The following is a 16,145-nucleotide window of genomic DNA, read 5'->3' as shown; positions in this document are numbered from 1 at the left end:
GTAATTTTCCATACAAATGTTATTTTAAACAAGACATAAAACCATCATTAAAAAATTCAACAATTTGCAATTTCACCACTCTCTGGATACAGAGAAATTATAAGCTTTGTAATAACCTTACTATTTATATAATTGTTCTTATCAAAGGTTTTGTTCTACACATCATTTAGCTGTGATGCACGGTATATCATATACCCCATCTGAATAAGATGATCCATACTAGCAAAAAATGAAAAAAATCAATTTTTAAGGGTAAATCTAAATGAAACATATGCAAGAACAAAAGCTAAAGAAACAAATGAGTTCGGTAAAACAAGTAGGAGAGAGAATCATAGGTCTCATTTCACAACAGATTTCCACATGGAGGCGTGCTGTGAGATCATGCTCCTGAAGTGTAAAGTCGCCCACATGTGGCCGATGAAAATGGCCACACTTACAGGGAAAAGACAGATTACATCACTAGCCATGTAACATATAGATTTCATCCCACAAGGAATTCTCCTTGAGTAAAAATATACTTAGAACTTCAATACACCAAGTAAAGCCTCTCCACTTTTAGTAACACACGGACATAGGAATGGACAGTTCTTTGAGGAAGCTGCTATTTAAATAAGGACTGGTAGCTGACTTCCTGCTGAGCAATCCTCTCAGCTGGGTCTTCAGACTGAAGGGGAGGGATGGGGAGCACAGAGGGACAGAGCAGGTCAGAAGAGCAGGAGAGAGCCGCAGCTCAGAAACCCAGCAGGGATGACCTGATCCCCAGTGGCCCTGGCCAGGAGTGACCTGGGAGGGTGGCAGCCGGGGGTTCTGCACTATCTGTCCCAAAAGGACAGTCAAGGATTTCAGAGGGTCTCATGGGGAAGGGAGGGTTAGGGTTAGGACGGCTGGACACAGGGGCTCACCGGGGTAGGAGGAGATCTGCAGGCGAGGAGAGCCTGGAGGTCCAGCAGGGGGGGCACTCCATCCTACCCAATCCTGCCCTGTCCAGGAGCTGGGTCCCTCACCAGAGATGGAGATACAAGCAGACTGACTGAGCACCTCTACTGTTTTTTAATTAGGTCAATAGAAGCTTAACAAGACTGATAAGGACACTGAGTTGGTCACTGAAGGGAAAAAAAAAATCATTATCAATGATTCTTACAATGGAAATAAATGGAATGTAATGATGTCTATCATCGTAAAACAGAAGTTAATTTTAAAATCATTTCTTTGTAAAAAGCAACATGTGAATTTGTTTTCTGCTTATAATAAGAAAAATTTTTGAGGCAATCGGGAATAATTTATATGGGCTGGCTAATACAAGAATTACCATTGGTTTTGATGACGTCACAACTAGGTAAGCAAATGTCCACATGTTTTATAAATGCATGCTGAAGTATACAGGGGAAAAATAACATGATGTTTGCAATGTGCTTGAAAATTATTCAGCAAAGAGAGGCAAGAAAAGATTGCTCCCATGATAAATGACTGGGCATCCCTGGGTACCACTGCTCTTCTGGCCACGAGAAACATCAGCATTTTTAAATATTTCTGAATTCCTATGAATTCTACCCAATTCAGGAAAAGAAACATCTAGCACATTCCCTACCACAAAGAGCATGTAAAGCATGTGAAAGGTAGGGAAACGAAGGAACACCAGAAGGGAGGAAACACTGAATTTTCATGCTGACAAACATGAATTCACAAAGCAAGAGAATGGTGCCAATCAGCACGGGGCCGAAGGGCAGCACCAGCTTTGTATACTGGTATTCCAGAGTGCATTGTACTCACCGGACTGTCTCTGCGGAGCTGGCTGGGTCCTGTTTTCCTCAGCAGGTCTGAAGTACAGTGGAGAGGTGGAGAGAACATGGGCGCTAAGGTAGAAACACAAAGTGCACCAGGAGAGCAGACTCACATACTGGCCTCATAGCTAGGAAACGTACATTTTAAGGACACTCACAAGCGATGAGTAATTCATGTACATATGGGTGTGCGATGTTTGGAAACAGGCTTACTCTTATCCTTCTAAGAAATAATTTTTAATATTTTTCATAAAAGTGCTATTTCATAATTTACATTCTATCCTGAAATACAATAGTTTTGCATTAAAATAAACTATGAATCATTTAGTTTTAAACAATATAGAAGCAATACCATGAGCAATCATTGCTCTCAAACAGGGTTAGTACAGTTGGGAGTTTACTAAACTTTACTTTTCTTTCTTAAGGTCAAAAGGAATCGAAATTCCACCAGCTGGTAAAGTGGAAGGTGTACACCCTACTGAGGAAGACTGTACCGAGGCAGCACGGAGAGATCCCTTCCCGCGTTGTGCCCCCGCTGAGACCTCACCAGAGCAGCAGCATAGATTTCCAACAAGGCGATCTTACAGCCACACAGGGACGTGAGTAAGCAGACGGCCTGCACGGACAGTCAACAGTGAACACACAGGACCCCACGGCAAGCACAGCATCAGTCATGACATTAGCAGCTACGGTACAGCTGCACATGCCACCGTGCGCCTCATAAACATGCCGCCTGCCAACCGTATGGCCGCCAGGGAGCTAAGCGGCACAAGTACAAGAGCTGCGGGACTCACCTTCTCACCACCGACCTTGCTCATCACTGCACAGGATCCGGCAACTTGAATGCTGGAGCTCCTGAAATCTTCGTTTTCGGCAAAGAGAAACAAACCAGCGCTGCTGATGGGGTAAGTGGAGGGAACCACCCACTCACGGACACATCTCTGCACAGAGGCCTGTGTGGGGGCTGGCAGGTCTCAAGCCCCGAGGCCCTTACAAGAGCCCTGCCCCTGGAGCAGCCCCGAGTCACGGAGAACCACGGACTCTGTGCGCAGTGTAGCCTCGGGGGAGCAGGGAGAACAGAGCTCCCGGGGCAGGTTCAGGTGAACCTTCAGGGCGAACAGGAAGAGAAACGGGAGCTCTGCTTTGGAGGGTTCAGGCAAAGCCCCACAGGTGATGAAAAGGCGCAGTGACTTCCCGTGAGAATGGTGGCATGGGCTGGCCCAAGCTAAGAACTCAGACTCTGTCCCCAGAGCACAGGGGCCTTAAAGGAAAAAGAAGGGAGCTTGCATTTACCGGTGGCCTCGGCTGCAGTGCACACAGGGAGGGCGGAAAAGGAAGCGTTAATCATGCCTGCATTTCGGGCAGCAGCAGCTCCACGCACGGTGGTCATGGAACCTGAGGACAGGAGCCAGGGTCGGACAGGAGGGTGCCCCAGCTCAGTTCAAACAAGCTGTCTGACAAGCTGACGAGGCCATCCAGTCACCCAGTCATGGTGCTGTCTCCAGTGGGAAATACTGACAGGGTGGACTTGAGAATCCTTGGTAGGAGCTTGGGACAGAGGCGGGAGTGCTAAAGAGAACAAGTGTGCCTCTGCACACACATGGAAGATGGGAGGGCTGGGGGCCAAGGGAAGGGAGACCACAAAGAGGTCGGAGTGGACTCAAGGCGTGTCCTTGGGACCCCGCGCACAGAGGCTGCCTGTGGCCCGTCTGCACATTCTGATGACTAGGCCCTCTACACCAAAAGGGTCACTCTCCCAGATGCCAGAGAAAAAGATTAATTGAAGTTACATGAAATTTATATCAAAGATGATCTGAACCTTGATCTTACCCTTGTAATGTAAAACGGCTTCCAGTTCAAAGTTTGCCAAGTTAAATATGAATAAGCCAGCTGAGCTTCCAATCCACAAGCATGTAGTATTCTCAGAAGGAAGACTAATTTTAAAGGAAGAAGAGAAAACACCCAGCTGGTCTCCCTCCTCAGGCTCCCATCCCACAGAGCGCCACGGAGCAGGCCCCCTCAAGCTCTTCTGGGCAGCCGGCTCTTGGCATTTAGGACCTGTAACTATCCTCGACTAGGCTGGTATTTCGGCTTTCCTGGACGCCTGCTGTCTGCTGAAGACAAGTACTAGGCAGCCACAGCCAGATCCCAACTCGACTGTGACCTGCAAGGTTTTCCCTTCTCTGAGGCCACAGGACTCTGCTCAGGTGGGCATCCCTGTGAGAGGGGCAGCGCGGCACCTGCAGGTCCTTCCACGCAGTGTCTGGAAAGGAGGAAACCAGCTCAACAGGAAACAGACCAAAGTAGCAGAACCCATGAAAGGGCAAACACAGCTCTGCTTTCTCTTCTATCTTCTGATATACAAACTAGATAAACGTTAATAAAGGGACCAATAAGCCCCTCTGGCTGTGCCAGACCTGGGACTCTGAACAGCTCTCGGCGCCCTCTCTCCCACCTTCCTCTCGGTCCCCTGAGGCCTCTGACCACCCTGACTTCCTGGGCTCATTCTCGGGCCCTCGTGCTCCCACAGCCATCCCCAAGTCAGCCAAACAACTGCACCCCAGGGGAGGAAGCCCGGGCTGATCCTCAAGGAGCTCCAGCACAGGTCATCTCAGATGGCTGCTCCCGCGCAGCCTGTGTCGAGGGGCAGACCCAGCAGGGCACCTGTGCAGAGACCTGGCCCACAGCACAGCCGCTCCCCTTCCCATCCCCTCCTCATCCAGGGAGACCAGAGGCCCCTCCCTCGTTGTCCCTAGAGCTTTCTGTACTCAGTAGCTAAAGCCATCATAGTACATCTGAAATGTCTGATGTAGGGCACAGATGGGGGAGTATTAGAATGAGTTATGATTACATCCCCCTTTACCTTATTACAGAGTCAAGATCTGCCTAGACTTTGGTGAGCAAAATTAAAAACAATTTCATTTCTTTTATCAAACAGACTTAAAAGTAATTGACCAGGTTTACCGAATATGCAATCCTAAAAACACTTAACAGTTATTATTACTTAAACAGACAAAAATACATTGGCTTTATTTTAATCATTCTTAAAAAGTGAACCTAACTTAAGAGGATTTCCTCAGTGGTGTTGGACAAGTTCATCATACTCACCAACCACACTCGGCAGGGAGAACGAGGGACAGATCACATGGCCCCAGCCCTAGGACAGGGAGGCTTGCTTCAACCTCCTCTCCTTTCTCCAAGCCATCTGTGCAGACACGCTGACCCTCTTCTAGGAAGAGAATTATTGATAATCTGAGCTATGGGATTAAAATGGTCCGGAGAGTTAAAGGCAGACAGTGGGCAGCACGGTATATTGTAGGAAATACATGTGGGCTAGAGTAACTTGGATCGGATCATGAGTCAAGGAGAATAGCCAGGCTTACACGCAATAAAGAACAAGATTATAGGGGCGCCTGGGTGGCTCAGTCGTTAAGCATCTGCCTTCGGCTCAGGTCATGGTCCCAGGGTCCTGGGACTGAGCCCCACATCGGGCTCCCTGCTCAGCGGGAAGCCTGCTTCTCCCTCTCCCACTCCCCCTGGTTGTGCCCCCTCTCTCGCTGTGTCTCTGTCAAATAAATTTAAAAAAATAATTTAGAAAAAAAGAACAAGATTATAAATGCAGAGTAGTCCCCATACATGAGGCCTGTCAGGAAAAGGTGGAGTTCCAAGCACACGTAGACTTTAACTCTGTTCCTAAAGCAGGATCAGGTTCATTTCCTAATAAACGGCACTTACACAAGAAATAATGAAAGCCAAGATTTAAAGCCTTAGGAAGAAAACAGATATATTGGATAAAGGTAATTTCTGACCTTCTTTCAACAGAAATAGCTTAAAGCCATCTATGAAAAAAAAAAGACACAAACTAAGCCAAAAGGAAGAAGAAGAGTGATGAGAAGCTTGAGGGCAGTAGGGGAAAGACATCTGCTGTAACAGGAAAGTTCACGGATGGCACATGCCCACAAGAGAGTAAGAAGTAAGCCCCCCTTTCCTGCAGAGCATCCGCTCCTTTTGTGATGCGGTGTACAGACTAGAGCAACTGGGAGGAAGAGAGGCGTGGCCACGCGGAAGCTACTGTGGGGACAGAGAGGGCTCCGGCAGAGATGGGGGCCGGCCCAGGTGGGCCGGGGCCTCGGCCCAGGACAGCCATCAGAAGCGGGGAAGCGGCTGCCCTGGGCTGGGGGGGCACATGCTCTCCTCATCAGCGGACCTCACCCCCGGCACACAGGATGGCCTCACTGCCACTCCACCCCACCCTCCCTCACAAGAGCCCCCTGGTGCTGGTGCATGTCTGAGGCCAGATGCTAGACTTCTCCCAGTAACAACTGTCCTTGCCCTGAGCTCTCTTCAGCTCACCTAACACAGGACCCTGGCAGGCTGCTCAGGAGCCCCGCGGGCAGGGGCCCCGTGGGACGGTCTGCGTGATGTTACCTGGCAGGCTGCACAGCCTGGACTCAACCCTCCTGAAAAAACTCTCGCTCTTCTTCTTTAGGTCAACCCGCGTCACACAACGATAATGATGTCCTTCAACCAAGCTGAAGATCCAAAGCTGGAAAAGCCAACAAGGCACAGACCGCAAGTCGGCCATCACAGGGCACAGGTGAACACGTGGTACAAGCCCAAGGAGAAGGGTGGGTGTGGTGCCCGAGACCAGCCCCGCGCAGCCCGAGAGGCTGCTCAGACCCTTCCTCTGCCGGTCTGACCTCTCCCTTCCCCTTCCCGGCACCACATCCATTCAGACCGCTGACACCAGGTGCAGACATGCCCTCTGGCTTATAAACCACTGCCCAAGAGGGCATGTGCTCTGATCCCCACTGGTCCAGGCCAGTCTCTCTGAACCCGACACCACGAACCCACAGCTGCAAATACATCGGGCACATCACCGGGCAAAAACACACAGTAATAGCAGCCACCTTTGTCAAAAAGAAAAATAAAATTTCTTCCAAAAATACATCTGTGATATTGTGATTTATAACAATAAATACATGTCTTTGGACTTCCTCCCTGTTTCCAGCACAGACCTCTTAAAACCCTGGGAACTTCCTAAAAGTGACAAAGGTGTCTTTTGTTGTGTTAATGAGGTGACTTTTGGAAAGCCCCTAAGGGTGGGGGCAGGTTGCCAGGAGAGCCAATCACTGATTAGAGGCTCTGAACTTTCTGTCCCACCCCCTGACCTTCAGGGAGGGGTGGGGGCTGGAGGTTGGGTTCAATCACCAATGGCCAATGGTTTCACTAATCGTGCCTCCACACTGAGGCCTCCATGAAAACCCAGCTCCCAGGTTGGTGAACACGTCCACCGCCCACACCGGGAGGGCGACCCTCCCCAACCTCGCCATAGGTGCCTCTCCACCGGGTGCTCGTCGGTGTCCTTTCTCACGTCCTTTAACAGATTGGTCAACTGGGGGCACCTGGGTGGCTCGGTCGGTGAAGCACCCCACTCTTGGTTTCAGCTCAGGGTGTGATCTCAGGGTCTTCAGGCCAAGCCCCACGGTGGGCTCCCCGCTCAGCCCCTTCGGCGGGAGTCTGCTTGGGGTTCTCTCTCCCTCTGCCTCTGCCCCTCCCGCTCGTGCTCACTCTCTCCTTCTCTCAAATGAATAAATAGATCTTCATAAAAACAGACTGGTAAACTGGTAAATAAGCATTTCCCTGAGGTCTGCAGGTCGCTCTAGCAAATCCGTCGAACCCGCACAGGGGGTGTGGGCCCCTCCGGTCTGCAGTTGGGCTGCACAGAGCCTGGGGGACCCGCAGACCCACTGCTGTTGTCGGCGTGTGAAGGGGATGCCGTCTCCTGGGCCTCGGCCCCTCGCCTGTGGGGGCTCCAGGCAGACAGTGTCAGAACTGGGTGCAAACGTAGGGCACCCGGCTGGCGTGCTGCAGGCTGCCCAGTGTGGGGGGACCCCGCACACGTGGGGTGACCCGAAGGGCTAGAGGCGAGGTGTTCCGTGTGAAGGCAAAGGACACTTACACGGGAGCGAGAACTGCATTATTTCCTAACAGGGTGTCTTGCCCAAATTATCTCAACAGCAACTTTTTAAGAAGAGAACAGTATCCATGCTTTGTGAATACACCTGAATTGCTCACCTAAAAAAAGTAAGTTTTGAAAAAAAAATCAAGTATCTTCAAATTTTTCAAACTGTATAAAGCGGGCTCTTCTGATGGCTGTGGGTGGGCGCGTGTGAGTGTGAGCCCCACCCCAATGCCCAGGCCCCAAAAGGAACGGCTTGACTACCGGGGTCGACAGTTTCTTCCAACCAGAAAGAAGACAAGGACGTGTTGGAGCAGAGATCTCTCTGCAGGCGTTCACATAGTCATGATGGTGCTTGGACCTGGAACTGAAGTCTGTGCTTCTCTCACCTGGCCGTTTGCGCATCCCGTCACCAGCTGCCGGCTCTCCGCGTCGATGAGGAGACTCAGGAGAGGGGAGGCTATAAACAGAGTACAGAAATATCTATCTGTAAATACTTCAACCGAAAAGTATCCGAGTTTTACTTACAATATCTTTTTTTAGTCAAGTCTGAACGATCCTGAAATAATTTCTTCACCAGGAAATACAAACCGTAAGTGCGTACACATTCTGAGAACCTGTGTGCATGGGAAGGTAGCGAAGCTGTCCCACATAAATAGCCTGGGGGCAGCTCCCCGTGGAGGTGGGAGCCTGACTGGCACAGTCCACGCGGCACCATCAAGGCCCAGCAGCTCCAGCACCCACACTGTAAAAAGCACTACCACCCAATAACTATTACACTTGCAACAGAAGTAACACATTCATGGGATTAGTCTGGAAAACAGCAATTAAACGATGCCTACTGTTTAAAATGTTGCCTAGAATGTCATTTAAAAGTTATTCTGAATCTAAACTGTCAAGAATTCAGAAGGAAAATTAAGATAAATGGACATTTAAAGACACTGCATGCCCTAAATAAACTATAAATGACATCAAAATCAAGTTAGTAATTGTTTTCTTGACAGTCAAATAATAATTCCACAAATTAATTTCAGGAAAATAATTACAAGGTAATTCCAAGAAATGTGGTTTGTCCCTGAGATTGACGAATGTCTTCAAGTTGATAAAACACCCTACTCAGCACATGGATGAGTGATGTCAGGAAGAATGGCTGAATCTCAGAGAAGTACGACCGTATCTGCTCAAGGTCACAAGGCGCCTGCATATTCGCAAAGCTGTATTTCTGTGTGAGTCATCCCAAGAAAGGGGCTCCCTGTGCAGAAGGATGTGCACCAGGAGCATGGGAACACCGGCCAGGAGGTGTGTGGAGACCTACGTGACCTGTTGTAGGGACTCACGGCCAGACACACAGTTTGAGCAAAGGGTACAGGCGCTGAGAGCTCAGGGTGGTACAGAACTTCCTGCCTAAGCACAGCCTCTGATCCACGAGGCAGATGTGCCCTGCAGAGGCCTGGCTCTGCACCTGTTCCTGGGGACAGCAGAGGGGGGCAACACGTTTCTTCCAGCCCACCAGTATGCTTTTCAGACTGCAAGCATATGCTTAATTGTAAGTTAAAAACTTCAAGAAATGTACCTGTTAAGTGAATCCTTAAAGGTGTGGATGGGAGGGAGACCCTCAGACCCCCTTGAATGGGACAATTCCAGCTTAAAAACACACACTGAGAGAATTTGACTCCACAAAGCCCACCGACAAAACAGACATACAAGTTTTTAAAGTTACCTGTTAACACTGATGAGTTGTAGATTAATGATCCCATATGATGATCCCAAACCTTTGGAAAGACGCGTTTCTTTAGAAGAGATATAAATTTTTTTCTGATCTACATTCCTGATGTAGCTTGAACTAATACTTCTAACTTGGTTACAAATTAATTCATGTGAATGGTTACCTAAAGGAGAAAATAATAAAATAGGTATATAAATAATAAAACTGTAGAAACACAATAAAAGATTTCGGACTCATATGGGGAAAAGCTAGCATTTCCAGAAGTAAAGATCTATGGGTTTGGAAGACCCAAGCCAGGGCTGCAGACATCCCCAGCACCAATCGACACTGCCCAGGGGAGGTGTGCGGCCACAGTCACTGCCGTCTACTGCCAAGGGCGAGGGCCTGTTTCCAGACACGCTCTGGCACTTTCCAAACTCAGCTCCCATCTCAAAATCCCCAAGAGATGAGGGGCACCCTCACTTCCATCCAGGCTCAGCTCATCTGTCCACAGCAGCTGGAGGGGCTGGGGCTGGGCCCGAGCAAGGGAAGAAGCAGACATTTCCAGATGACCGAGGAAGTCTTCCAGTCTCTCTCCTCTCCCACCCTGCAAGAGGGTGTAAACCACCCGCAACTCTTCTTCCAATTACGCTGCACAAGTCCTCACTTGGTCAATAGGATAAAAATCCTAATGCTAGCTGGCTAGGAGCTGGATGGGAACGGAGCTGACATTTTAAATTAGTTTCTTCTTGGGGCGCCTGGATGGCTCAGTCGGTTAAGTGTCTGCCTTCGGCTCAGGTCATGATCCCAGGGTCCTGGGATCGAGCCCCGCATCGGGCTCCCTGCTCAGCAGAGAGCCTGCTTCTCCCTTTCCCTCTGCCTGCCACTCTGCCTACTTGTGCATTCTATCTCTCTGTCAAATAAATAAATTTAAAAAAAAAAATCTTAAAATAAATAAATAAATAAATTAGTTTCTTCCTAAGCTCATTAATATTGGAAAATGGTTCTTCTGTTCTGGGCCCCCCAGAAACACTGTGGAGTAAATTAATGTTCTAGCTCCCTAAGGCCCTGGATTTGAGGAGGAGGGTCCCGCAGCTGACCCAAGCCCACCTAGGAATGTTGGGACACGCCCAGCTGACACCTCCAGCCAAGTTCAGGACAGAAGTGTGGTAGAAATAAAGTCACACGTATGAGGTGACCACTGACCAGAAACGCCTGCTCAACTGTGTCCACGTTCCTCTGAAAAGCACCGAAAGCACCCCAATATCCACGCCCTTACCTTAAAGCTTCTGTCTTCAGACACTGAGATGATGAGATGTGTTTGCCACAGACAGAACTCAGCTGCAGTCACGGCGCCCCGGTGACCCTCCAGCTCAGCTCGTGTAGACTGGCTCTGGGAAAATTTGTGAAGGAAGATCAATACTGAATGTTCTGGTAACTCTTTATATAACTCCCTTCTCCAAATGTGAAACCACCTGTGTCTAAACCTAGAAGTTAAAATTCAGATGGCTGAGCTGAGAGGGGGCAGAAGCTGCCCAGGGCCATGTGCATGGCAGTTCTAGAGACAGAGCGACCTGACGCCGGCCCTGAGCAGCGCCACACACGAGGCACTCCCATCTTCCCGTCCACACCCTGTGTGCAGCTCTGAGGCCACTCTTTGCCGCAGGACTGCCCAGAACAGCTCTGCAGGGGTGGGCAGAGCACCCTAAGATCAAACAGGACAGTGTGTTCCTACTACTAATGAGCTATCCTTCCTCCAAAACCCATGAAACCTACTCTAGAGCCAGGAAGCCCCAGAAGACAGTGTCATGAGTCAGAATCACACAGCAGAGATGCAGTGACTGGTCACCCCAGCAGATGTCCCTGTGGGACTCCAGGCAACTGGGATCAGGCCTGCTCTTCAACCCTGCGGCATCCGGTCAGACAAGATAAATAGCCCCTCGTACACATGCAGGAAACGTATACATATCTGTATCCACACAGCAACTTAACTAAGGAGTAAGCGCTTAACCCCGGAAGACTTCCAGTAATGTAACCTGAAACCCTTGACAAGCTGGCTTATGTCTCTTATCACCAGAAGATTAAAAATAAAAGGTGGGGTCATAATGTGCACAAGAACAGGGATACTCTCCAGGTTGGATGTTAGGAAATGCACGTTTCTACTCCCTCCAATGTTTGTAATATGAAATAGTCCTTGTCTCTTAATAACATTGTATCCTGGAAAACACCTTGTTTCCTTTCTGCATTTATGGTCCTGTGTTACATTAGTTTAAGTGTTCTGTATTCATTTAAAGTCTCTAAAGCAAAGTTCATCAACTGGTCACTGCCTGGTGTTCTGTTGAAAGCACTACAATACTTCACGTCCGTGCTGGCAGCCCACGCATGTCCGGCTACTTTCCCTCGGTAAATCTCACAAGCCTGCTACGAAATGTGCGAAGAATAACAGGCCAGCCATACACAGTCTGGAACAAACAACTGCCACCTCGTTTCCCGTCTGCGTGGTTGAGGCCTAACCTGACTCGGGTCCATCGTCTTCTTTCTGGGACACCTCATCTTCCTTCTGGTGCTAACAGTGCTTGGTGTCCTCCTGGCTCATCTGTGTCCCTTCTCCCAACATGAGGCTGGTGAGCTTTGCTACATGTGGTGGGTGCCTTCACGGAATCACTGAATCCTAGGACATTTCCCAGCATCTGTGACTTCACTTACAACGTTAGCATTTTGTTATGTGTGAGCCTCAGTTGCACAATTTGGCCAAAAATTGCATGAACACAGAAATGTATACTCTGCCCCAAACTGCCTAGCACACAGTAAGCCCACCATCAATTAATCCTCAATTAAGATATTATGCCTAACACTGTCCCTAACCCAGATTTTTCCTAGGTAGATATGGCAGAAAATTCCTCATAGGCAAATAGCTTTGTTAACTGCATTCACTTGGCAAATAGAAGCCAAGGCCAGGCCTTGTATGATTTGTCTCCAAAATAAGTCTCAAGCAGAACATGGATTCTGAGCAAACAGGAGGCCTCCCTCACACCCCCGGCCCCACTTCTGCTCTCTCATGCCTGGCTGAGCCTAACGGGCTCCCGTTTCCTAGTCAGATGCGAGATTTAGAAGTCACAGAGCCTGGAAGAGGAGACGCATATACTTAAACCAACTCCAGTTAAGAGAGAAGTGAGAAAAGTACAGTTCTTGACAGAAAGCAAACTTAGAAAAAAGAGATAAACAAAAGCACTGTGCTGGGAGGGCTTGGAGAGATCACCAAAGGAGGAGAAATCAGAGAAATAAATGTTGACCGAACACACTTGCTTAGCATCCTGATGGCCTGATTTCATGGACTGGTGTCATGACTGACATAAAACAGCACTATCTGATTCAGGCGGCTTTCTAAGTGCGAGATAAAGATATGTCTTCCTTCATTGCCCAGTTAAAAGTACTGTTGATGAGAGGCAGGCGGGGCCCCACTCAACTGCTAATGGGCAGGCACTGAACCTTACCTCAGTATCCAGCATAAATATTTTCTTTCCAGCACACACAGCAACCGCACGGTCATCTGGGCTCAACCTCAAACACAGCACCTTTCCCAGGAGGGTGCCCATGACAACCCCTCGAGGAGTCAGCCCTAGACGGAGTTTCAAGGTTAGTGTCAGATTATGAACAGGAGTCAACAACCTTAGCATAACTCTGCAACAAGCCACGGGGAGGCACTGATAATGTAGCTCTCTCCTCTAAACCACATGCAGAACAACAATGAGATTGGATGTGACTTTGGCTCCTCGAGACATCAAGTATAAATGGTTCTTCTGGAAGTTATGTGGAACGCAGGGATCATCCATCAGAAAATGACTCAGTGTCGTCACAGATAATGGGTCTCTGGGAAGGCTGCATGTGCATACACGTGGGGGTCATACAGAATCGCCCACAGTCCCAATCCTTCCTCCTCCGTGACCAGGCCAGTGAGCTGCTCGGGCTCATGTCAGACAGGCAGAAGGCACAGGGTACCCATCTGAGCCTCTGGGGCCTCTCTACCCCTATGAGGATGTCTCCAGGCAGGCCTGCAGGTCCAAGGTGACAACATGAGCCAACCTGCAGCCTCAAGCAGGATCCCTCAACCAACCCACCACCATGCAGCAGGACTCAGCGCCATTGTGGTTGGGCCCTGTCCAGCAAGGCCGTGTCACCAGTGAGACCTCAAACTACAGAAGGGGAGATGTGCACATATCACTGGAGTTCTATCTTGGCTAAAATCCCATGGTCTTATTGCATGAGTATTCACCAAGCACCTGTGTTACCCCAGGCATCTCCCTAGGCACCCGGGACAGATCAGTGAACAAAGAGACAAAGTCCTGCCTTTGTGGAAAGCTTACCTGGGGTAGGGGGTGGGGGCATTTAGACACCAATAAACAGAATAAGTAAACAAGTTACGTACAATGCTAGAAGGAAGTGAACAACGTAAGAAAAAGCAAAGCACAAAAAGGGACCGGGGTCCAGGGTGGTGGTCAGAAGGGCCCACAGCAATGGAGACACTTAAGTAGAACCTGAAGGATGTGGCAGAATCTACTGTCATCCTGAGATGGAGCAGCAGATGCAAAGGCCCAGGGGCAGGACTAGGCCTGGGCTGTTCCTTGAGCCTGGGGCTTTGGCTGGGGGTCCCGTAGCTTTGTCAGTTTCTCGTCTGCATGAGGCAGGAAGGCCCTGGAGGGTTTTGGGCAGAAGGGTGGCATACTCAAACTCCAATTTTCCAGGGACCCCTGGCTGTTGCGTCGAAAGCAGAGCACCGGGCAAGGTGAGCAGGAGGAGCCAATGCAATAAGCCCGCTGAGTGACCCCGCGGGCTGGACTACAGGCAGCCATGAAGACCGGTGTGAGGAGCGTCCAGAGTTTGGTTCCGTTTTGCAGGGAAAGCAGACAGGACCTGGGGTCAGTTGAATGTGGAGGTGTGGAGGGAGCCTGAGGCACAGTGCTATGGTTTCTGACCTGAGCCGCTGTGGGGAGGTGGGTGGCAGGTGGGGGAGACGCGACCAGGACAGGTAAACCTGCAGTGCGGTCAGACATCCGCGTGGAGATGTCCAGGCACAGTTCACACGTGAGACCAGACGTGGCAGCTGTCAGAGCCTTGTGTCATCACCAAAGGAGTGTTTTTTGAGAGGAAAGAAGACAAGCCCATATCCCAGTGTGAAGAGGTGGGAGAATGACATGGAGCCAGCAAAGGAGACTGGGGACAAGTGACCAACGACAGCCCCGGGTCACAGTCCATTTTCCAGTCCAAGTGCAAACACAATCATATTGGACACGAAGGTGCTATAATCCAGCACACCTGCCCACCAAGGGCACGGAAACCAAGCCCGGCAGTGCTACATCCGGCCAGGCCCCTGCGGCTTCCCTGGAGCCTTCTGTAGTCCCACTGCGGGAGCTCTGGGGCACAGGAGAGCTGTGGCACAGAACGCTGAGCTCCGTAAGGGCGCCAGACTGTGCCTTGGGGCCAGCTTCAACCCGCCCATGGATGAGACCACATGTATCCAAGTCCACATGAGTCCTCAAGGTTGCAGCCCCTTCCCACAGGGAAGCCTGCTTATTTACAAAGACCTTCTTCGCAGGGAGCAGAAAACGAACATGTGGTTTACTGTACATACGTACGTGTGTGTGTACCTGTGTTCATGTGTGTGCACGTGCACACTCCGTGCACGTGTACACACGTACTGTATACAAGCAAGCACGTCTGTAGTGCATGTGTGCACACTATACACACACAAGTGCATACACTACACACATACATTGCTAGATGCATATAGATGTGCGTGTGTGCTGTGCACGTGTGTGTGGTGCACGTGTACGTGTGTGCTGTGCACGTGTACATGTGTGCTGCGCATATGCACGTGTGCTGCGCACGTGTGTGCTGCACACGTGTACGTGTGTGCTGTGCATGTGTTGCTGTGCACGTGTACATGTGTGCTGTGCACGTGTACGTCTGTGCTTGCAGTGTACATGTGTGCTGTGCACGTGTGCTATGCATGTGTGCGCGTGGGTACATATGTTCTGTGCACGTGTGTTCTGTGTACGTGTGTGCTGTGCACGTGTACATGTGTGCTGTGCATGTGTACATGTGTGTTGTGCATGTGTGTGCTGTGCAAGTGTACGTGTGTTCTGTGCACGTGTGTGCTGTGCATCTGTGTGCTGTGCATGTGTACGTGTGTTCTGTGCACGTGTGTGCTGTGCATGTGTGGGATGCATATGTGCACGTGTGTCCATCTCTGTGTGTGTGCTGTCCTGACACACTGACGCTGGGCACTCAACTACCAGTTAAATGAGATGAGGTGTAAACTATTCCATATGCTGCCGCCTAAGATCCCTTCACACCCGTTTTCTGGAGCAATCCTACGAATTCTCAGCGTAACCAGTTACACAAAACTCAAACTCCTTAATGTGGTCCTCACCTCACTTCTCACCTTCATCTGATAAAACATCTAACATCACCATGCTCCCCACCTGCGGACTCCTTCTCAGCTCGGCTGACAGGCTGAGCTCTTGATACAGACGGCCCATGCGCACACCCAGCACAGTGCCACTGTCCAGCACCAGCCCTTCCACCCAGCTCCTCCTCATCCTCCAGCTCACAAGTCACCTCCCCAGAGATGACAGCACAGGAGTGCGTCCTGCCCACATCCTCCGTCGACCCCTCGCCTGCCTTCTCTACTGTGCTC

At 49.9% G+C, this 16,145-nt stretch overlaps 1 protein-coding gene across 11 annotated transcripts in view; it reads right to left on the bottom strand.

Annotated features, from left to right (window-relative positions):
* Positions 1–16,145, bottom strand: part of WDR27 (WD repeat domain 27) — a 157,870-nt gene that overhangs the window by 127,475 nt on the left and 14,250 nt on the right. For 9 of the 11 annotated variants that reach the window (XM_027602977.2, XM_027602971.2, XM_027602979.2 and 6 more), the window contains 10 exons: positions 12,943–13,067; positions 10,728–10,841; positions 9,464–9,533; positions 8,133–8,203; positions 6,210–6,327; positions 4,890–5,010; positions 3,612–3,715; positions 2,576–2,643; positions 2,276–2,397; positions 1,771–1,853 (listed from right to left, as the gene is read on the bottom strand). In XM_027602977.2, the coding sequence (XP_027458778.2) occupies positions 1,771–1,853; positions 2,276–2,397; positions 2,576–2,643; positions 3,612–3,715; positions 4,890–5,010; positions 6,210–6,327; positions 8,133–8,203; positions 9,464–9,533; positions 10,728–10,841; positions 12,943–13,067 (996 nt within the window). The remainder of the gene's footprint in view (positions 1–1,770; positions 1,854–2,275; positions 2,398–2,575; positions 2,644–3,611; positions 3,716–4,889; positions 5,011–6,209; positions 6,328–8,132; positions 8,204–9,463; positions 9,534–10,727; positions 10,842–12,942; positions 13,068–16,145) is intronic. The other 2 variants (XM_027602972.2, XM_027602981.2) reach the window with 2 other exon arrangements.

This window comes from Zalophus californianus, chromosome 7, assembly GCF_009762305.2.
Source record: "Zalophus californianus isolate mZalCal1 chromosome 7, mZalCal1.pri.v2, whole genome shotgun sequence".
NCBI lineage: Eukaryota > Metazoa > Chordata > Mammalia > Carnivora > Otariidae > Zalophus > Zalophus californianus.
This window is presented reverse-complemented; position numbering and strand designations above follow the sequence as displayed.